General features: G+C 33.1%; 1 protein-coding gene across 1 annotated transcript; it reads left to right on the forward strand.

Moving 5' to 3' along the window:
* The first annotated feature begins 480 nt into the window (after positions 1-480).
* On the forward strand, positions 481-1,457 carry LOC149139037 (uncharacterized). The gene has a single exon (XM_089450097.1). The coding sequence runs from the start codon at positions 609-611 to the stop codon at positions 1,392-1,394; it is 786 nt and encodes a 261-aa protein (XP_089306223.1). The 5' UTR covers positions 481-608; the 3' UTR covers positions 1,395-1,457.
* Positions 1,458-23,687: the final 22,230 nt, after the last annotated feature.

The following is a 23,687-nucleotide window of genomic DNA, read 5'->3' on the forward strand; positions in this document are numbered from 1 at the left end:
ATATATCAACATCTTTCCTTTATGGTCGCAAAATAACAATTTGTATTAAAAGAGATTAGCTTATCATTTTTCAATAAAATGTATACCTATCAGAATAGATATAATATTTATTTTAAAAATATCTTTTAAATATAATCGAAAATTAGCATAACAGGAAAAAAAAATTCTTTCAAATAAAATTATTTGTGCGCCTGTAATGGCTCACCACCTCCTACCATACCTGGCCAATAGGATGAACGCATTGAACGGTTGTTAGCACGTCGAGGGTTCAAATCACAGTGCACGTTATGGTTCGTGCTCCGTAACACGTGGGCACGTTGCTCTTCCACTTACACTGGTGCCCCACTACTCAGCCTTTATTGCCTTTCAAAGCACGACATAGGTCCCCTCCATGCGTTTCAAAGCAAGTAGCACCTCCCTCTTTGGACAGCTCAAGCTCGAGCATCTACAGTTATAAAAGGCTCCTATTCTGCACAGAAATGCAAAGCATCGGCCGCCATTAAAGCTGAAGAATAAAAGAAAGAAGAAGAAGATCCAAATTTCTTCGAGTTTATCCTACCAGCAGCAGCGTTAAGACATCAAATTAAAGCAAAAGCAGATTCGCATCAATGAGAGAGAAGAATTTAAAGATGATAAGGACCCAGGGCCGATCTTTAAAGAAGACATCGCCCCGAGTCTTAAACGCTTTACCTTTATCTTGTTTTTCTTTGCCACGGCTCGTTTGTTGCGCAAATTCATCGGATATCAAGAGTCTTCAGGCCGATTATCAGGTTGAGGACGAGAATTCCGCCCCTCTACAATACGAGAAACTTGCAATCTCTCCCGAGAATCTCAGCGGACAATTGCAGAGCAGTGGAGAATTGAGGTTAAAAAAAACACCGTGGATATTTCGTTTAGGCGGGCTATGCCAGTCAACTGCCGTGCTGCCGAATTCCAGGGTGAAGCTTAAAATCAAGAAAGCCGAGTCTTCAGATATGGAAGCTGCGGATCACGGCGGCAAGTTTAATTCACCGGACTTTGATAAACACAGCGGAATTCACAACAATACTCCGGTTACGACCGCCTCTTCCCTGAAAGAATCGATTTCTTCCATGGAATTCGAGAAGCGGGTAAGCGGAGGCGAGCAGAGGGTCGCGAGATCGAGGCCAGTTGATGTCGACAATGCGTGCAAGCAGTTTCGAAAGTGTCTCATCGATATGGTTGCGGAGGACAAGAATGTGACAGATCTGATGGATGTGGAAGAATTGTTGTACTGTTATCAGAATCTAACGTGTCCCGTGTACAGGGACTTGGTGAGCCATTTCTATACTGAGATTTGCAGTGACATCTTCTTGCCCTCTGCTTCTTCGTCTTTCGATGATGAAGAAAACCTCAGCAGTTCTTCAGTCTTTTAGCTCTTCTTTTGTCGTCGCTGTACTTATCTTTCTAATGATGATAATATATTTTGTTTTATCGCATATTTGGTTTTTGGCTTTATGAAGGGCCTTCATGTTCTCTGAATATTATCAGCTCAATGGGTGTGGTGGAAGGGCAGTAACATGTGTTTTTATGCTAAGGGCTTGGGTGGCGTCAGTTTAGCTAATTTTGTTAGCATCGATATATTATTTTTAAGAGCATTCTTACATGATTTTATATTTTTATTTTTAGGTGGAAAATTTGTTTTGATAATTTAAATTTGGAGTCCTCCAAAGGTGGAGTGCCGTTAAAAGTGGCATTTGGAGATATAGTGTTTGAATCATGTTTTTGATAGTGGAAATGGATTTGAAAATAATCTCTGAAGAAATCACATTGGAAGATTTAGGTTCATCATCATGACAAGATGAAAATTCATATGATGGCAGAGAGTTAAATAAGGAGTCAAGACCTTGTAACACGTAAAAGTAAAAAATGGCTAGATAACAGCGATTTTTTACTAGATGCCACAATACTAATTTATTTAATATTATTTATTTATTTATTATTATTATTAACATTTATTTATTTATTTTAATTTATTTTATTTTAATTTATTATATAATTGAATCAATAATAAATACTTTATATAATAACATCTAACTCACACCCTTAAAATAAAAATAATTATTATTTATTTATTTATAACTAAATAGATAATAATAATAATATCTCACTAGCATGACATTATAATAATATCTAACTAATTTAACCTTAAAAATAAAAATATTTACTATTTATTAATTAATTAATTTTAATTTATATCTAACTAACTACACCCTTCGGAAAAAAAAATACTAATAAATAAATAAACTAAAAATTTTAAACTAAAAATTTTAATAAAATAAAATTAATATGCTTAAATATTAAGCTTAAATGAAATGTGAAAGAAATAACTAGTTATAAAAAAAGAAAATAATTAAATTGGTTATATGTACTATCCATAATCAAATTTAATTTTAATTAGGTTATTTTCCAATTAAAAAAAAATTAAAAATTAAATAAAATTAAAATTAAAATGGTTAAATATTAAGCTTAAATAAAATGAGAAGGAAATAATTAGTTATACAAAAGAAGAAATAATTAGAATGCTTCTATGTATTATGAATAATCAAATATAATTTTAATTATGTGATTTAAAAGAAAAAATCTCTGCTAGATTTTTTCAAAATATAACCAAAATTTCCATAACTATAAAAGAAAAAAACATAATTTTTAGATTACGCCTTTAAATTTTGGTAATTTTGGTAATTTTAGATATTATAAATTGAATATCAAATTTTTAAGTTTGAAGTTCGCGTTTAAATCTAGAAATTTTGTAAATTATGATCTAGAAATTTTGTAAATTATGATTTTCACTTAAATAGGAATGATAATTTTAGATCTTGCATTTCTAAGGTTGGTTTCGGATTTTGAACATCTCATGGCCGCAAAATTTTACGATGGTTACGATGTTAGTACCAATTTTATGTCGTTTTTTTGTCAAGAATTTATTTTAGTTATTTTTAAGAATCAAATTACATATTCATATGTATGGAAATGAATTATGGTTCTGGTGGGTTGATAATGTATGGATTATGGTTATGGGGAGTTGAGAACAGTATCGTTTTAGAGAGATTTTTATAATCATTATTGGTTTTAAAATTAAATATGATATTTTTTTTTTAACTTTTTATAATTGTGTTTGCAATTTGTAATTATAATTAGTAACATATTCAAATACATAATTTTTAGATAATATTAGTATATTCTCGAGTAGTGAATTTGATTTGGAATTTTTATTAATGAATTGGTGGTATACAATAACATATGGACATTATAATTTCTTCTAAAATTAATTTAATCATTTGTGTCATTATATTTTTATTAATCTTATATATTATAAAAATTATTAGTTTAATTCTCTTGAAATTAAACATACTAATTTACATCTTATACTTTATATTTGTACCAACTTCTTATAAAAATTATTAGTTCAATTCTCTTGAAATTAAACGTACTAATTTACATCTTGCACTTTATATTTTTACCATCTTCTAAACAAACAAAAAATGTAGATTTTTTTTTAAATTATTTCTAAAAATAAACAAATATAAACATTATAAAAATGTGCATAAAACAATTATTTTGAAAATTTCAATTAATCAACCTTTTTAGAATCAGAAAGACATAGTATAAATAATGTACTAAAAGAATATAAATTAGTTTGTTTGTTTCTTGTCTCTCATTTTCTATTAAAAAAGAACAATAAATTTGTTTGTTTCTTGTCTCTGGTTTTCTATTAAAAAAGAACAATAAGTTTGTTTGTTTCTTGTCTCTCATTTTCTATTAAAAAAAAACAATAAAGAAAAAAATATTTTATCTAACTATTGTTCTTTCTTGTCTTTCATTTTATATACAAAAGAGAAAGGGAAAATTACTTTATCATTATTAATGGTCTTTGATGAATGATAACGTATTGATTTTTCTTTGTACTAGTACTCTTGCGACCAGCGTTCAAAATTGAACCCTTCTTAGCCCTTCTTTAGGCTCCTGGCCCTTACTAGAAGGGTTAAAAAAAATTACACTTCAAAAAAAAAAAATTAAATATCAAAATTGCTAGTCAATTACAAAGATTAGATTATTTTTATATATTTCAAAAGAAGGGAAATATTTTTAATAACCTGTCAATACTTTTTGAAGTTTACGATAATTTTGAGTGTGTACTAGTGCATAAATCACTCTGATTAGTGATAGTTTCATAGAAGAGACCAGTCAAACTCCAAATGACCTCATACAATTTAACAATTATGTCATGATTTGTGGAGGTTTCCCTGAGGCCCCCAACTTACAGCAACATGATGCAACTTGCAACAATAAGACATGCAACAATCATGATACTATTACACCTAGCACAGGGCAGCAAATGACATTGAATAACCATTCAATAGCTATGCACGTGCTCTTGGTCCTCCGTGATTATCCTTGAGTACTCTTTCCCTACATCCATTTTTTCCATTTTCATTTGAATTGCAACCCATCATCCACATAAGGAAAGTTATCATTAGACGCTAGACTATAAGGTATTTTTCATTATCCTCCTCATATCTTCATTAACATTTGGTTTTTCATTCTGTGGATTCTTTAATGCAACACTCCTTGAAGTAATGGTAGCCTTCGTGGTCACACAATGTATCCTGGGCACCATAAAATCCACACCCCTGGAAATCAACATTGTGGCTAGATGCCTTGAATGCAACTGCTTGCCATCCTTCCATTCCAGGCATGGGTGGTTGAGTTGTTTTCTACATTGTTAATGGTACAAATTTTTATTGTCATAATTATATGAATCTACCAACTATGCAAAGAATATCTATCTATTTAAGATGAAAAGTGAGATCGATTCATTCTACTTGTCCTAATGATGAACCACACTAGTTGGTTCAAAATGCATTACAAAGGTTTTCTTCATGTGATTTACGCCGAAACTCTACTTAATAAACTATAATGCTCTCATTCAAACTCTTGCTTATTTTTCTTCATTGCTTAATCCATACAAATTTCTTGTCCAAGTACCATTTTTCATGAAGTGTTTGTTCTCTATCATAAATCTACAAGTTTCCTTGAACGTTACTAAACATAATTCAACAAATCAATGGATAACCTATCAAGAAATCTATAGTCAAATCCTATTGCATCTTGCTAAGGTTAATTTTTTTCTATCTCAATCTTGCTAAGCGATTTTTAATTTATGTATTTACTTATTCTATTGTTTATTTTTATTTAATAGTGTAAATCTTGAAAAATGTCTCATATTGGTCCTCCTAAGAAGGATAAAATGATTGTCAATTGTTGAATCATTTGGTCTGACACAACATTCTAATCAACCATGTAATATTCAAAATGAAGTTGATGCTCATCTACATGAATATGATGAATCAAATAGTGTAGAGCTTGTTGAAATAGAAAACCCATCAAAAAAACACAAAAAAATATTCAAACCTAAATGGAATACAAGGTTTCCATGGGCTTATGTTTTAAAACATTTAATGGTAATGAAAGGATAAAATGTTCTTGACGTGTTAAATTTAAAAGTGAGGCTCCATTTTGAAAAGAGTGAACTACCACTCTTCAAGTTAGTGGTATAAGTGGCCATGAAAAATCAAAAGCTCAGTTTTTGTTTTACAACATTTGGAAGGAAAAAGTGATTGAAGAAATATTCCAATCACTAAACATGTAGAACTAATGGTAAATGTTGGGAATGGAGAAAATTATACCAATGATTGAAAACATGTATTTTGTTACTCTACATGATATATCTTTAGAAATGTATAAGTCAATATGTGACTTGAATTGGTATAAATGCACTCCATGTGTGCTTCTAACAGATGAATTTTCTACATACACAAATACCACACCAAGAAAATATTTTCTTCAAGTCGCTAAAGAGGTGTATTGGAAAAATCTAAAAGAGAAGATTTTACATAGGTCATTTTACTCAATTTCAGTTGATGAAAGCACTAATCAAATTATGGAACACCAACTGATTGTTTATATTACATATTTGACAAATGGAGGAAGAGGTCAATGTTTAACAAAGTTTATATGTTTACTTCAAATAAAGGATGGAATAGCTCAATGTATGTATGATCTAGTGAGAACTCTTTTAGCATAAATGGATTTATATTTGATGAATTTTGTTGGTTTTGGTTCAGATGGTGCATCTTCCATGAGGGGTATTCATGAAGGTTTATCTCCTAAGCTTCGTATGCTCCTCATTTATTAGTTATCCATTGCATAGCTCACAGGGAAGGATTAACAATCAATGAGGCTTCATCTCATTTTCCAGAGTTGCAATATATTAACAAATTTGAAACAAAGTTTATTCATGGCTTGGAAAATCAACTAAAACACATGGAAAATTGAGAGAGCTAATGTATACATTTCAAATCACTAAGTTAGGGGTCTTACAAATTCATCAAATTAGGAGGCTCTATAGAGGAAAGGTCATGGAAAGGCTTGCTAAACTCATGCATTATTTTTTTGGATTGGGTGTTAGGGGAGAAAAAATTTATGCATTGGCAACAATATTTCAAGTGCAAATTTGCATCCATATACTTGCAAACATGATCGTTGAATTAAATAAGTTGAATAAAAAGTTCAAAGAGGATCATGTTGATATTACATATATTGACACTACTTTACATATTTCTATTAGCATGCTTTGTAAACGATTTTTGGAAAGCATTTTTGGTGTAGATGCAGTGCGTATGTCTTCTTTTTTAGTTAAAGCATAAAGAGGAACCCTTGAATTTGCAGATAGGACATGTATGGTACATTTACATCGATTGAGGTATGAAAGTTTTCCAAATATGAAAATATTTGGGGCTACTATATCATTGGATTCTTTTGGGAAAATGTTTTATTGTAAAGGTGATTAATCATTAGATAGGAGATTCATAGATTTACATGTATTTAATGTGGCTAACTTTTTCACTTCTCAACATTATTATGAAGAAGTAAATGATATTGATGTAGGAGTATCCATCACCTTTAGTCAAAATGAGGAATAGCAAAGAAAGAGGAGAACGTGGACCATCGAGATGAATAAGGGGACTTTTCTTTTTGAAACAGAGCGAATGATGAATGGATAAGTCTCTCGAAGACTTGTTATTAAATGTAATCTGCCATGTGTGCATTATTAGTGGGTTGTTAGAGGAGACCAAAGAGAGAATTGATCGAATCCTTCATAGTGATCCGATCCAATATTCTTGTAACGATGAACCAATGTTCCATATATATGTGTGTGTGTGTGTGTGATGAACCTGCATGTTCAATAGGAGACAGAGTGATATAGAAATAGATAGAAACTGTGAAATCAGATATAGATACAATGTAGTCGATTGAGGAGACTGTTCTAAGGCTGAAATGCCTTAGCCTGTATTCATACTGTGTATAATGAAAGTTAGGTTCATTGTTGATATTGTGTGCTTGTGTGTTATTATACAGATAGTCTGTGTGTGTTTAGTGTTGTGATTTTAATCGACCATCGACCGCCTTTTATCGATGGTGATCTAAAAATAATATAGTTAACTGTTATGGAGTGATAACAGCGTGAACGCAGAAATGACAGAGAATTGGGTTTAACTGCAGAGCCCATCAAATGGCAGACGAATGTGAGCATGCACAGGAGTTATATCACGTCAGCGAAGTTATTTAACAAATGATAGTTCTGCAAGCCGAATCCCAATTACACTAAGAAATAGCGTAAAAACACTTAGCGGATTTGAGAGTCCAGACTTGAAAGTTTATAGAACATGGTCTATACCCTTATCAGGTCCGAAAGGCTGATCGTAGATCGGCAAGTCAAGGACCAGAGGAATCAGAATGGCAGAACGTCGATACACCGATAGCAACAAATCAATGATTGGAGGTCAGGGTGATTAACAGCAATATCGCCGATAGACCGAGACCAATGAAGTGATGTCACCGATAAGCTTCGATCAGTGATCGGAGATCGTGTGAATCAGAGTTTGGAGGAGGAACTTTGTAGAGGCGGACCTGACGATATATGGATTCAGGTCTATATATTTTAAAATCCGGTATATTTGATTTGGAGCTGGATTTCCATGGTTTTCTCGTATTCCGATAGTTGAATGATTAAAGGGGGTTTGAGGCGTAAAGTCCCACATGTATGCTTCTGATAGTATAAAAGCCCCGATAAAGTTATATGGTCCGGATTTAATGTAAGTCCACAGTTTAAAGGCTTAAGGCCTAAAGAAATGCCTCTGATTGGCTTAGTGGATTATAACCCACAGGCCTCAAGATTGATATTTTTTTAAGGAAAAGGGATTTTGGTTAACCCCAATTTCTCTTTCCATCAGATATAGACTGTGAAAGAAAAATATAGTTGAAATGTTTATGTGAAAAAAAATAGCGTTGGGGAATCACCTATTGTGGATATTGCTAGATGTTTGGGTGAAATGAATGAATTTATTTGTGCTATGTGTAAATCATACCCTAAAAAGCATATGTATGGCATGAGACCTATGTGGAGATGAACATGAATTATTTGAAGAATTTCCATATTTGATGCAATTATGGCAAGTAATTCTTGTTATCCCAACAACCACATCAGTGTGTGAAAGAGGCTTTTGAAAATTAAACAAGATAAAAAATGTTGATAGATAAAGACTTTCATTAGATACACTAGATATGTTAATGTTTCTATCTCTAAGTGCACATCATGTTGTAAATGAGGTAGATTGGAATGCTACTTATGATTTATGGAAATAAATGAAAACTAGAAATCCATTTCCATTGGGAAAATATATTTATATTTTCAATTATGTAAGTCCAAATACTTTTGAAGATCATCAAATGAATAGAAGAAGCATATGTTTACCTTTTTTTAATGGAATTTGAGATTTTTTTTTGTTTATTTACTATTTATATTGATATTTTATAGTTTTTTATTGAAGCTACTCTTTAAATTTTAAAGATTTTAAAGATTTAGAATGACACTAATTCATTATGGAATTTTTTTTAGGGGTTTATAATTTAATCTATACTTTTCAGTAGAAGTGAATTTTTTTTATAACCTTTCATCCTTGAAGGGTTAGGTGAATATATGTCATTCCAAATGAAATCAAAAGTAGACCTTCAAATTTGATTACTGCTTGCAACATGTATTTGCTATAAAAGTGCACTTATCAAGATCAAAATATTAGTACAATCTAATCTAACTCCGAAATTTTATAATGATATAATAATAAATAAATTGTATCATTAAATATATATCTATTAGCATAAATGTTTACATCATAATATGCATTCTGTAATAATACTCTTACACAATTATGTCATTTTAACCACAATAAAAATATATATTAAAATAGATAATAATTTATAAAAATAAAAAATCTAAAAAAATAAGAGGAATTACAATTTTTTATAAAAAATTATATTTAATGTGTTACTCACCTACGTTTTAATTATTAAATTATTATAGTTTTTGTAAATGTTTTTAATAAAGCATTAAGGGATAGCTCAATTGTTCGAGATTATGATGCTAAGTACCTCACCTATTGGGAGGTTATAGGTCAAATTTATTCAATGCCCTTGGGGTTAGGCCTTGCTAGTTTGGCCCGCACATAGATCTCTTTGGATTGATCTACCTAGATTTTCTCATGGATGTAGCGCCTACTCAATGTTCATGAACCACGTTTAAAAAAAAAAAACCAAATGTTTTTAATGAAATTACAAAATCATTTCATTTAACTATAATTATGTAATGAAAGAAACTTTTAATATGGAATCAATTTCTTGTTATACTTTTTAAACAAAAGTAATAATAAACTAAATAAATAGATATATAAAATTATATTATATTTATTTATATATATATATATATGGAAGCAATTTCTTCTTAAATTTTTTAAACAAAAGTAATAAAAAACTAAATAAATAGATATATAAAATTGTATATATAGTTAATTTAAGGTAAATTTTAAAAAATCAAAATAAAATAGTTTGTATTAGATAATAGTTTATAAGAAATTAAAGTCTTATATGAAATTAAATTCTTTGTTTTATTATTACATATTAATAAATAATATTAAATTTATTAAATTTGGACATTTTATTTAAAAGATTGGGACATTGATAATGAATACACTATGGTCTAATAAGAACGGTAGCTAGAAGTATTTATGAGAATAGTGATTTAATGAGCATCACCAAGAGAGTTCCAACAATAATTATCCTTATTCATTAGTACAATAACATTTTTAGTGATGAATTTTTAATATCGTCACTAACCTTTGTTTTGGGTAACAATATAAGGTATGAACTTAAAATTATTATTCCTGGGCTAAAAATGATTGTTGGTAAAAGTTTTGGCAATTATATAGGCTATGATCTTAAAATGATCATTCCCAAATTAATATTTGTGACGGGTTAAAAATGATTGATTGTAAAATATTTAGCAACATGTTCAGATGGTTATTACATGATTTGAATAAAAGACAAAAAATAGTGACCACCATTGTTTGTTTCAAGAGAGATTGTCATTTAGTGACTACTATGAACAATTTTATAAATATGAGCAGTGAAGAGGTTAGGTGGAATCTAGGGGGAGTGTGTGTATGGGAATGCACATGTATTTTAATGTTTTAGGAGGTTCAAGGTTGGGGTTAGAATGTTAGGTATTAGGGTGTCAATGTTTTAGATGCTAAGTGGGTTTAAGGTTATGTTTTATAAGTCATTATGTATGTAAGGTCACAATATCTCAAGGTTCGTTTTGTTAGGAACCATCATGTTTAGAGTGGTCATAGTTGTAGGGACCATCTTTATACTATTTTTTTTTTAACAATGAGCATCACCTGATGCAAAGAGTGCTAAGTGGACTATTCAAAACTCATGAGAAATTAGTTAGTTATGACTACCTCTCATGGAAATGGTCATAGATGAATGACTTACTTAACGCAGTTGAATCCCAAAAATGATATCTAATGCAGATAAGTTAGGAATACAACCATAAGCAGATAAACATTGAAAACTCGGAGATATTAAAGCATTTACATCAACATCTATGAATCACAACACATTCCACATATCATGTGTTTCACATTCTATTAACTATAGGCACAACAAAATCATATAACGGAACATCAAAAATAGCACATGTATCGTTCACCCAGAGAGGAGATTCAATCTTGGCCTTGCCGCTACTTGCACTCCCTTGTTGTCATCTGCCTCTAAGTGTGAATGTTGATGTGCTATGACTGAATGTAGTGACCCACCGATTAACCTCCCAGCCTACTCCTTTAGTACTATTCTTTCCCGTAGACCCCTGAGCTGCAATGGGATTGTATAATGGAGGAAGTGTGCTAGCTGATAGAGGTAAGCGCTCCTTGGCTCAAGAGTCTCATCTCTAAATTCCTCTACCTCAACCAAATAAACTATAGCTCATAGCCACTCACAATGACATAATCTCATCCATCCAACAATAGGGTAAGCAAAAGTCCCCTCTCCCATGGCTTGCCCCTTCTTTTATAGGAGGCTTCATAGGTGACACTTAACACTTCATACATAATTAATTATTTTTATTAATCCAAAATTTTTATTACTCACCAATCCATGTGTCACCCTCTCACCAAGGCTCTCCAAAATTATTTACTTAAATTTTAATTCAAAAATAACATTTTTCCTCACCCCAACAAGACTCCCTATTTCTTCTCCTAGTTGTCTCGTGATCTCCCTTTTCTACTCCTTAATTTATGTTCATTATTGAATTCAATTGGTAAGTCTTAGATCTGATCCCTTAACTACCTACTAATTTAGCTCAATTATCCTATTAGATGGATATTCTTATGTTGGTTCTTGCCACATGGAGATTCTCTAAATTTCTCTAATTTTAATTTATTAATCTTATTTGAATTCACCACCCTCTTCTTTTAATGAAGTTTAACCATTTTAGGATTAATCTTTATAATTAACTATGTGTCCATCTTCCCCACTTTTACCTAACTAAAATACTTATGTATATTATCTACATAATATTGTCCAACATGGGAATGGTAGAGTTTTCAAGGTACAATGTTTTTATTTCTTTCTATTCTCCCTTTAGCCCAAGTCTATTCTTGATTTAGTTACCTTAGTTTAAACTCATTTACCACCTGATGTGAATTAGTAGGATTTTCATATCTTGATTATACTTATTAGTTTCGTTTTCTTCTTCTTTTTTTTTTTTATGCTGAGGGTGCCAAGTCGGTCATGTCCTTCAAGAACTTCCCTCCGAAGTTCCAAGGGTACTATGCCTAACAATTTATTTATGATGCCAAGGGTGCCAATTTGGTCATGCCCTTCAAGAGCTTCCCTTGAAGTTCCAAGGGGCCATGCCACTTTCCCTTCAAGCATCCAATGGCTACAAGGGGGAAATCTAATTGCAACGACAAAGACCACTATCATCTCTCGTGTTTCTATAGTGAGACTAATGGTGATGGGGATTAAGGAATGTACCTTGATACACACCACCTTGCAAATCCTCATTAGCGACCCAATTTGGGACCTATCCGCATAGCATCATGATATTCAAGGCAAAGGTGTCCCAACCCTTCTAGCCTAAGTCATAATGAGAGTGATAGTGCATGAAATCAGGGACACTACCCCACCCCTCCCATGCAATTTCATCCATTTGTACAACCCCATCACCCATGTGTGAGTCATTCAGCCAAGCAACTAACATGTGCTTGCAGCCAGTAACATGTCATTAGAATTTAAAGCAAGATTCAAAATGAACTTTAATATTTCAAAGATAAAATATTCATTTCCATCAAACCAAATGTCATCGACTCATCACATGTGAGTGAATTAGTGGTTTCCTGTCATACTCGATAATCATCAGTAACAAAGTTTCATAGTGTTAGTCATTTTCATAATAGCACCATCACCATGACATAGTCATCCTTATCGTTGTTCATTGTGAACCAAAACTAATGTAAGTATCCAACATAAGGAATGCATCCATCACAACCACTATTATCATAACATAAGTATAAAACATACATATCCATCAAAGTTGTCATCATCATAGTGTCAATAGAAAACATACATATCTATCAAAGCTATCATCATCATAATATCAATATAAAACGTACATATCCATCAAAGCTATCATCATCATAACATCAATCGAAAATAAACACATCCATCACATCCACTAATAGTAGATTCAAGTGTCTAAATTGTCACCATGAGGTCCTCAAAGAATAAAGTGTGAGGCTTAAGACTAAATCAATGTTAATGTCATATCAAGGCCGGCCAACTAGAGCAAGGCACTACAATAGTGGTTACAAGTAAAAGTGTCTTAAGAAATTATTTTGTTAGGTGCTATTATGTGTTTGGTATCATAGTGGTTAGGGGTCAACGAGTGTTAAGGTTGGTCATGGATTAGTTGGTTAGAGGATTATGGATTAGTGGGTTAGGAGACTAGTGGTTAATTTGATAAGTGTTAGAGGGTTAATGGTTCAGTGACTAACTAGGGTTTATGGTAATGGTTGGTTATGAATTAAGGTGTTAGGGGTTTATGGATTAATAGGATAGGTTTTAGGGTTTGGAGGATCGAATCATTGTCCAAAGGGAAAAGTAGAAGGCTCTATCAACTTATCCAAGTTAGTTTGATCAACAAAGGAAGGTGTAGCTTCCCTCTAAGAGATCTTATCACTTTCTTATGAGCCCTTTCTTAACAATTAATATCATAATTTGAAACAATTGTATCAAATGAGACATTCAAAAAGCAATCATATCTAACTATAATATTCCCCTGTTCTACCCCTTCTTATTGTAATGATAATGGTGATTGTAACACCACCATGAAGAACCACGAATGACCATAACTCTAATTAAAACACCTACAATGTATTGTTTAAAATTAATTAATTAAACATTTGAAGAAGGGTTTATAGATCCTTGGTATGAGGAAAGATTTCCTACTTGCATGTTTTGAAAGCCTTAACCCAACCAAATTTAATGTCCGAAGTTGCTTGCTTGCTAACATGTTCGAAAACACATACCCAACTGAAGTAAATGTTGAAGTTGATTACAGCCGAGAGAAGCCACTACTAACATATTTATAATATGATGTGATTTGGGTTGAACTATAGTTAGAAGGGTTTACCAACAATCATTAAGAGTTGGGACTGGGGCAGTGGAAGTGCAAGCAGTGCCTATTTAGATTTGCCCCTCTTAGATCAAGGAGTCAAAGGAAAAAATCCAAGTTGGTGCCCTCTTAAAACACACTGAGATGTAGAAGAATACACACACACATGTGTGTGTGTGTGCGCGCACACACAATGGAGGGGAAAGGGCTCACTCACTCGTATTGGCTCTTTCGACGACACTCTTTGGTTCATGTTGGCTTACCTACATTTCATTATGACCTTTGGGGTGGGGTGGTTCAATTGGAGTCCCTTGACTATTGTAATAGCCCCTTGTTGATTTCCTATGTAAACAAATAAAAATAAGACCAAGGCCATGGGATACATATTTCAAGATGAATGTTGGGAAAAAACGTAGTGATGGGGATCATTGCTAATTAATAAATGGCTATGGAAATTGACAAAGGAATTGGAAAAGACAAAGAGGCATTAATTGGAGATTTATTTATGAAAATAATGGAAAATATGAGAAAAGGGAGATGAAAGGTCACATATTTGCATGAGAGGGAAATTGAAGGAAAATTAAGGAAAAATGAAGAAAATAGAGGCCTCAATGAAAAAAAGGCTTTTGAGAATCAGTTCACAATTTATTTATTTATTTATTTTATTTTTATTTATTTGTTTATTTTTATTTTTTTCAGTTTTAGCTTGGAGCTCTCTTCTATTCTCTCACTCTCTCATACTCTTGCAAACTTAGAGAATTATTGGAGGATGCTTGGAGCACTCTAGTATTCACTTGGATTTGGAGAAATAAGGCAAAGGAAAACAGGAAATCACAAGGGAACAGTTGGATCAGTCGCTACATCTAGATTGCTTTGTAGGTAACAAGTTGCATGTGCATTTTACCTGTTGATTTATGTATACATGGTGTATGCAAGTGATTATTTGGTTATGTGTTGTCATTGGCACGAAGGATTGCCTGGATTGACAGTGGTTTTAGAATTGACTTGTCATTTATTGGATAGCCATAATGTTGTGAGTTTTCCAATTTGATTTTTTTATGGTTCATGCTCATAATTCCTCATGGTTGTGGGTTGGAATAGACACTCTAGAAGCCCTAGAACAACTTGAATTGAGTTATTAGTCATGAATCCTAGGTTGGGACAAATTTTCTGGAGCCTTTGGTGGGTTGAATTACTAGTCCCTGGAGTCTAGTTGGATAAACACTCTAGAGCCCTGGAAGGTTGTGGGTTGAGTTACTAGTTCCTGGAGCCCTGGACAAGTTGGGTAGAGACCAATCTGGTTGGTGTAGTGATGTCCGACCATGAGGTGGAATCACTGGTTGAGGGTTGAGGTGGTTTGGCCTCTAGAAGCCTTGGTTTGGTTTAGTTTAGTTTATTCCATGATATCCAACATTCATGCTTGGAATGTTGCACGGGGGTGATTGGCTGAAAGAGAGATTTGGCTCAACTCAATCTATGGTTAGGTGGTACATGTAAGTCGCTAACTTGGTTGGTATTTTCAAATATTAATAAGAGTTATTCTTATATTGTGATCCACGCATATTTGTAGTGATTATGTTGGTGATATTATGGTTAAGTTTCCATGGTTCCTATGCTGGTTATTTACTAGTTATTTGTTGGTTACATGATGTATGTTATTTATGGCTCCTATCATAAATGGTTTAGCTATTGATTGGTTGATTAATGTATGGACTAAAAAGTGTTCTTGCAACAATGTGGAGAGGGCATAGGGCATTTTTGGTGATTCTTAGATGAATCTCATACTTTTATGATCAAATATGCAGTCATGGAATGTAGCTTAAATGTATGCCATGTGTTTGACGAAATGCCTAGTATGTTCTAATCAGTCTAGGTCAAGTTTTGAGTTGAGATTGAATGTTTAGATTTGTCATTGTATCAATTATGATTCTCTAGTGAGCTTATTGAATTAATGAACATATATGTATTTATAACCTACAGTTACTGTGTATACAGAGTGTTTGTATAAATGATTAATTCGGACCTCCAACTTCCTAGGGTCATAACTTTGGCATACGATCTCCATTTGACTATCATAATACCTTGTTTCAGAGATCTCCACGAGGAGGCCAAAAATAGACTATGAAATTGATCTTACCCTTTTCTGGTCTTTCTTTTTTCCCTGAAAATGTCATTTAGGCCCTCAAAACAACCTCAAAAGTTTAGAACTTGAGAAAACTACCAAAACTAGAAAGTTATGTTAAATTTAAGGAAATGAAACTGAAAAGAAACAGTGTTGGACCAAGTTAGGATGATAATAGTGTGATCATGTGTCATTGGGTGCTTGTAGTTAGTTCTGGACATGAGGACCCCATTTTCCATAAGTGCATCTTGGAAATCGGGTCTCGCATAATAACTCTCATTTCATGTTTACCCTGGTGAGCTTGTGAATTTGGGTAAATGTGGGAGGAGGTGTTAAAACTATGTTTGAGACCACTAAATTCTTGACCAAGCCTGACAGTGTGAAAAGAAGAGATTGGATTAAACCACTGGGTGCTTGCAATTAGACTAATGAACCACTTAGTACTTGTTAAGTGCTTGCTAATTGGCCAATGAACCACCCTCATAGTGGAATCAATCCCTAGATTAAACCATTGGATGCTTGTAGTTAGACTGATGAAACACTTATTATCTTCTAAGTGCTTGCTAATTTGTCGATGAACCGACCTCATCATGGAATTCATCCTTGTAATTGAGCATTATACTACCTTTGATGTTTACTGCTTTGCTAATAAACCATTGAGTGCTTGCAATTGGGATAATGAACCACTTACTTCTACCAAGTTCTTGCTAAATAGCTAATGAACCACCTTCATAATGGATTCCATTCCTTGGAACTAAGTGATATACCCCCCTGGAACTTGGGTGAAGCCCTACGTTTTGAAACTTAGAGAGTGAGTCATTGCAGTGCTTACTGCTAGAGACTAGTTGATGAATCATTTGGATAGTGGACTCCTCCTAAGTGTTAGACCCAACCATTAGTGTGAATTTCCCCTGTACAATTATTTCCTGATACATTGGATCCACCTTGGGGGTGTTCAATTCTAAGAAAGATTGTAGTGTAGCTAGCCTATGGTTGGGTGAAGAGTGAAAGTCCCTCCTTCAATTGCTAGTTGTTCTAATACATTCAGATAAGTATAATGATTTAAGCATATTTTATTTTGAGTTATGATAGGGCTCATTATGTTATTGGTTGCAGTATGGATTTGTATGCCTCATGAGGGAATACATGAAATCACTAAATATTCATGGGCGACTAGTTGTTTTAATTATTCATACTAGTAATAAATGCTACTATAATCATGTATAATCATGCATACTCAATTGTGGATGTTTAAATGTGGTTAATTACCTTTACTACGGGCTACCTTGAATATTATGGTTTCAATGTCTGATAGCACCATGAAGGTGCTACTCTTTTTATGATTTATAAGTTATTGATATGTGAAGATAATGTCGACTATATCCATTTCACCCACAATATCGGTGGCCATAATGGTTTCCTTTCTGAATCAAGACTATGGGTTAGTGCTCATTATATAGCGTTTAAAGCACTTTCCCAACATTCTACATGTCATCCCCACATTTATAGCCCTTAGCGCCCAATATCACCCAATATCTAATGATACGGTTAAGGCGAGAACCTCGACTTAATCCAAGAGGCACTTAGCCTGTCGGTCCTACTTGTCAGGACTTTCACATTATAACCCAAAGTTCCTTCACGCTTAGCCCTTACTTCGTCTCTCGTTGCATGCGACATAAGTGATGACCAAAGGATCTTTCATAGTTTATGTCAATGGTGGGGAACATAACGACAAAAGTTGTGGAATAGTCTATCTACCAGACTCATCCACTAAAGGGAACACTCACCACTCATTAACAATATTCAAACTTTGGCATTTCCCCGATGGTAGTAGTGGTAGACCAGTGGTGGTAGACACAGCAACAAATTATATGGAATAGTCCATCGACCAGACTTATCAACTGACGGGACCGCCCACCACTCGTCAGTAATATTCAAACTTTAGAATTTCCCCGATAACGGTAGCGATAGATTGGTGGAAGTAGAAGAGGTGGAAATGTTGTGGAATAGTCTGTCTACCGAACGCGTCAACTAAGGGGACCACCCATTGCTCACCGGCAGTATTCAAACTTTGACATTTCCCTGATGGTGGTAGCGGTAGATTTGTGGTGATAGACGGGGTATCAAATATTGTGGAATAGTCTGTCTACCAGACTCATTAATTGACGGGACCTCGTGACTTGTCGAACGAAACCCTTTGGGCCCTCATTATCAAGTGGCCTTCTCTGTACAACGCGATCAGAGTGTGGTTGGATCAATAGCCTGGGTTCACATTGAGGATTCCCTTGTCTATCACGGGTTAACGAAGTGGGGGGGTCCAATATGGGAACTCCCGTCGCGGGGCGCTCATAAAAGGGGCACTACCTCGAGGTAGTGCAATCATGGTGTGGATCTGATCTATGACCCTCGTTCACCTTGGGCACCCCCTTTTTTTTGTTGTGAGTTAATGAAGGGGAGCTCCAAAACAGTAAACCACCCACGACAAAATCCACTCTAGTTTTTGGTGGAACATCGAAGTGGAACCTCGTGTAGGGGCGAAACTTAGAGTAATGGAACTCCACTCGCCGCTCATTGCTGGTGTGATCGCATACTTTACATATCAATGTACGTGTGGGTGGTCGATAGGGCAACATGGATATGGTTCCCATGCAGAACCTTGCTACCGCCCGTCGTTATGTGACTTGGCCAAAGACCACGCACTGAAAAATTGGGGTTGATCTGACCATGGTTCTAGTGTGGGAACTTTGCTGACAGAGGGGTTGCCCACCACTTGATCTCCATTACTAAATGATAAAACACTGTGGGTGGCAAATCAACGAGCAACATGACGTGGATCTAACCTGGAGGTCCCACCACGTTGACTTGTCAGGGTTAGGTGGAAGCCAAGAGTGTGTCACGTCGCCAACATGGTGATGTGGCCTCTTCTAATAAGTCGAACATCAAACAAGTGTAACATTTAATTTACGATTCAGATTGGGACAAATTTTATATCACTAGAAAACTCTCAACAAGCTGAGTGTGATGGTGAGGACAAAGATCGCTTTTGCAAATCTTGAAAGAATAGTTTTTTGTAACTCCATCTCCACATCAAACTTTGCACATCGAGTTAATTCAACAAGTGACACCTCTTACAACTCAAGAAAGTACAAGGGTGTGAGATAGAGTGTTACACTAACTAGTGACAAAGAAAAACCATTTTTAACTCTTTTTTAATCTTGTTTAAGACAGTGTGGAACCCCTACTTACAACATCTCAAGGCATATTCCCTTACTTTTTCAAATAAAAAAATCTCGACATTAAGAGTAATCACAATTTTCAATACAAGCATGTTTTCCAAAATTAAAATTCAATCATATTTGGAAAACATTGTTCTTGATACATAATTTTTGACACAATAACATTGTTCACATTTACACCACTTAAGTTTCTATAAATCTATGATGCAAAAGTAAAATAAACTCTAATAAAATAAAAATGTGAACCCTCCTATAAAATTCCTTGACCCTCCAGTTGATTCACAAATTGCATATAACAAAAGGTGTAACATAGTTTGAAGCTTTGAATTGCATATCATTCATTCTTTCAAAAACATCTACAAATGAAAGAATGCAAAATTCCATAACAAAATCCTCATTATAAAGTGGAGATTAAATTGTATCACTCCGTGTTTTAGTAGTTTAGGAAAAAATGGTACACGTTATTTTAAAATTAGAGTTAATAGTAAAGTTGTCTTCTGGACTAATGCATCACTTTGATATCTCTGTTTGTTAGGTTTGCATCAATGGACTGCATACTCAAAGCATTCCCTTCCTACCTTAAGTTTCTCAAATCATTTAATGATCATCCAAGTCGAGAATCATCTCTGTTTTGTTAGTTTTGCATCAATGGACTGCATACTCAAGGCATTCCCTTCCTACCTTAATCTTCTCAAATCATTTAATGATCATTTCTGGTAAATATTTGGCATTGACAACTTGCAATTATTAGCCTCGTTCAAAAGAGTCGTTGAGGCAGTCAAGCTACACTTGCAATCGTTTGCCTGGTTCACAAGAGCCATTGAGACAGTCAAGCTACGTGAGAGTTTACCATATAACCCTTTTTAGGGCAATTTTGCATGAGAATTTACCATGTAACTCTTTTTAAAGTAATTCTTCGTATGAGTTTACCATGTAACTCTTATTTTTGTAAGGCATTTCTTCATGAGAGTTTACTATGTAACCCTTATTTAGGCAATTGTTTTAGGAACGCTTGACATTGGTGGACAGTTGCATAGATTACCATAATTGAAATGTATATTGCATAAGATTATTTTTTAATTGTTTTTTTTGTTTTTAAACAACGAAATTAATTTGTATAGATATATTTGAACCATGGATTTATGAACCTTTGAGAGGGATCAAGTCTCTAGGGGTGCAAAACTCTTTTTGATTGTAAAATTTGAGAAAAAATTTGCACCTCCAAATATTTGAACTCTCTAGAAACTTGATATAAAATCCAAGGTTAAGATGAATCTTTGCTAATTCCTTAAATATTAGTTATATTATATATAATTTTACAAAATTATTCTTATTTTTAATTCAATCAAAATTTTCATAATACATATAACCACATACTTATAAACATAGAATTTTTCTTTGACATGTTTTATATTTTTTTTTATTTAACTTGTTAATATGATATGCATAGCATAGATTTTATATAAAAAGTGTTTATTGCAAGTATTAAGCTTGTATATGTTTATCAACTAAAATGAAATTGTAAATTATTATGTTTATGAATATGAATAATCATTATGTTAATTTATATGGTATGATAGATTTATCTATATTTCATATATGTTTCACATTTTTATATATGGAATATTCTAATTTTATTAAAAGTATGATAATATTCTTTTATTTTTCAATGTGTGTGTGTGTGTGTAGTTTGCTAGGTAATGTTAGTCGCCTAGCCTGTGACTTGAGTAGCCATGACCTAGGGACATCTAAATCATGGAAATCTGCAGGAGATGTGACTTGAGTAGCCATGAGCTAGGAGCATCTAAGTCATCAAAATCAGCTGGAAATGGCACCCCCCAGGCCACACAAGCCCTTAGCATGGCTAGTTGTCTGCCTACAAAATTTTAAACTAATTACTTTTTCACCATGGAACACCATATCCCCATTTGCTTTAAGCCCCATGGGGTTTAACATGTTTATATTAAGTCTTTATATAATTATTAACAAAACAAAAATTGCAAGTTTAAATTGAATTGAGCAAGCTTATTATTTTTATTACTTATTATTATTATTATTATTTATAACATGCTTCACTATAACCTCTCTCTAATAATGTATATTTTATGAATGGAATCTAAAATGTATCTCTCCACTACCACATCTTCCCCATATTGAATTGTAAAATGCCTCATTAATCTAATATTCCAATATAATATCTTACTAATTTATAAGAAGCTTTTAGATATAAAAATATTTATCATTAAATCAATTTAAATAACAAATAAGCTTCCATACAAATAAATAAATAAATAATACATACAAATAAATAAATAAATAATACATTATAGAGTAATGAATAAAATGAATAAAATCGTTCTTATTGTTTGTCTTTTTAAAAATGAAATTGAAAATACTTAAAAATTATATCAATATATCAATTTGTATAGCAACGAAGCTTTTATATAATATCATTATTACACAACGATGAACAAAACTGTGTTAAAAGAGTATCTTAAAAGAAAGAGTTTTACATTCCTTAGTTATGTTTTTCTAAGCACAGATTGTGTATATAATAGATCAACTTCCTGCCATGAAGAATGAAATACTATGAATAAACTAGGACGGGACATCAGATGCTGCTAGAAACCGAGGCTGGTTGAATCACCCTTGAATTGCTGCTTGCTTCTAAACTATTATGTACTTTCTCAGGGTTGTATTCTAAATAGGGAAGATCTGAAAATCAAAGAGTGTCACGGGTGTTTGTTATTTTAACCAATTGGGAGTAACAAGTATTTGTCTGTGTATCAATATATGACTTCTTGTGCAGCAGGAAATATTGTTGGACAGCATAGAAGACACACACCTTTCCTGGTCTCTGTCAATGTTGCTCAAGGAATTGATGTATTTATCCCAGATTCAAATTTGTTTCTCCTGGAGAAGACACACAAACTTACTTTCCTTGTATAGAAGAGCAGCATCTCCTTACTACGTTACATGGTTCAATTGAGGAACTATTTTTAAGTCCTGAACAGACAACTGAATATGTGTAAGTAATACACTCCATGACAGTTACTTTTCATTTTATTTTTTGACATCTCCTATGCGTCGATGTGAGGCTTCGCCTAATTTTGGAACATGCTAGTCTGATATATATTCCTGAATGCTGATTAAAAACTCTTGGATTTATCTTAATCTCTGTGAGTTACTTGGTAAACAAAAAAAATATCATCTATCTCATAACCTCTTCATCATTTCTTGAAAACCTGTACTTTGACCATAATTTATTGCTTTGTATTGAAATCAAACTATGCTAAAAGAATGACTAAGATATTCTTACTTCTACAATGTCCATTTTTTTAATCATACGTGAGTTTCAGGTCCAACAGGCTTAACCATACTGTCCTGAGCATATTCTTTCCTTTTACGTTATGAAAGTTTGACTTTTTTACATATAGAAGTTACATTTTGGATTTTTTGGTTGGAATCTGTGAATATTTTTTTGTTAAATTTTATTTTTGTTGTTTAAAATGAGATTTTGACTTCCTATATAGATTTAGTATCTTAAACAAATCCCAAACTCCTGATTCCAAGAAAAAATTATTAAATTTTAAACAAATTAACTTCAAAAATTTTACCAAAAAAACTTCCAAAATGTACCCATTCATTTCGAAAGAAAAGTCTCTCTTTAAAAAGTCATGAGAGAAGGTAATGTGCTTTGTCTGACTGTCTGGTTTTGTGGGCAGGTTAAAACAGTGCCATTAGCTGTTGAAGGAAGCACCAATGCAAATGAAGAGAAGAATGCAGAAGATCTGCTCTCCAAGGGAGTTTCTCCCTCTGTTAATAATCATTGAGTACCACACCTTCCACCCTGGTTAATATGCACTGCGTGGAACAAACAAGTGACCAGCAAAGGCCGTTTTATTATTCAATATTCACAATATGTAAGAGGGACTCGATGTCACTTTTATTACGTTTTCATGTATTTAGATTTTGTGTACAAAAGCAAGCATTGTTATGGGACATTATACTTAAGACTTAGATTGTTAGGTGCCGAAAACGATGACTAAAATATTTATTTCTATTTATTCAATTAAATCTTATAACTTTCTTTGTGGCATTGCAATGAGTCAATTTGATGCATAAAATAATTTCTATTTATTCAATTAAATCTTATAACATTCTTTGTGGCATTGCAATCAGTCAATTTTGATGCATAAAATTCTACTGTGTTGTGAGTCTTCATGTGGTTTAATGT

This window comes from Pinus tabuliformis, chromosome X, assembly GCF_031772625.1.
Source record: "Pinus tabuliformis cultivar Carrire ecotype Pingquan chromosome X, CPIR1, whole genome shotgun sequence".
Lineage (NCBI taxonomy): Eukaryota > Viridiplantae > Streptophyta > Pinopsida > Pinales > Pinaceae > Pinus > Pinus tabuliformis.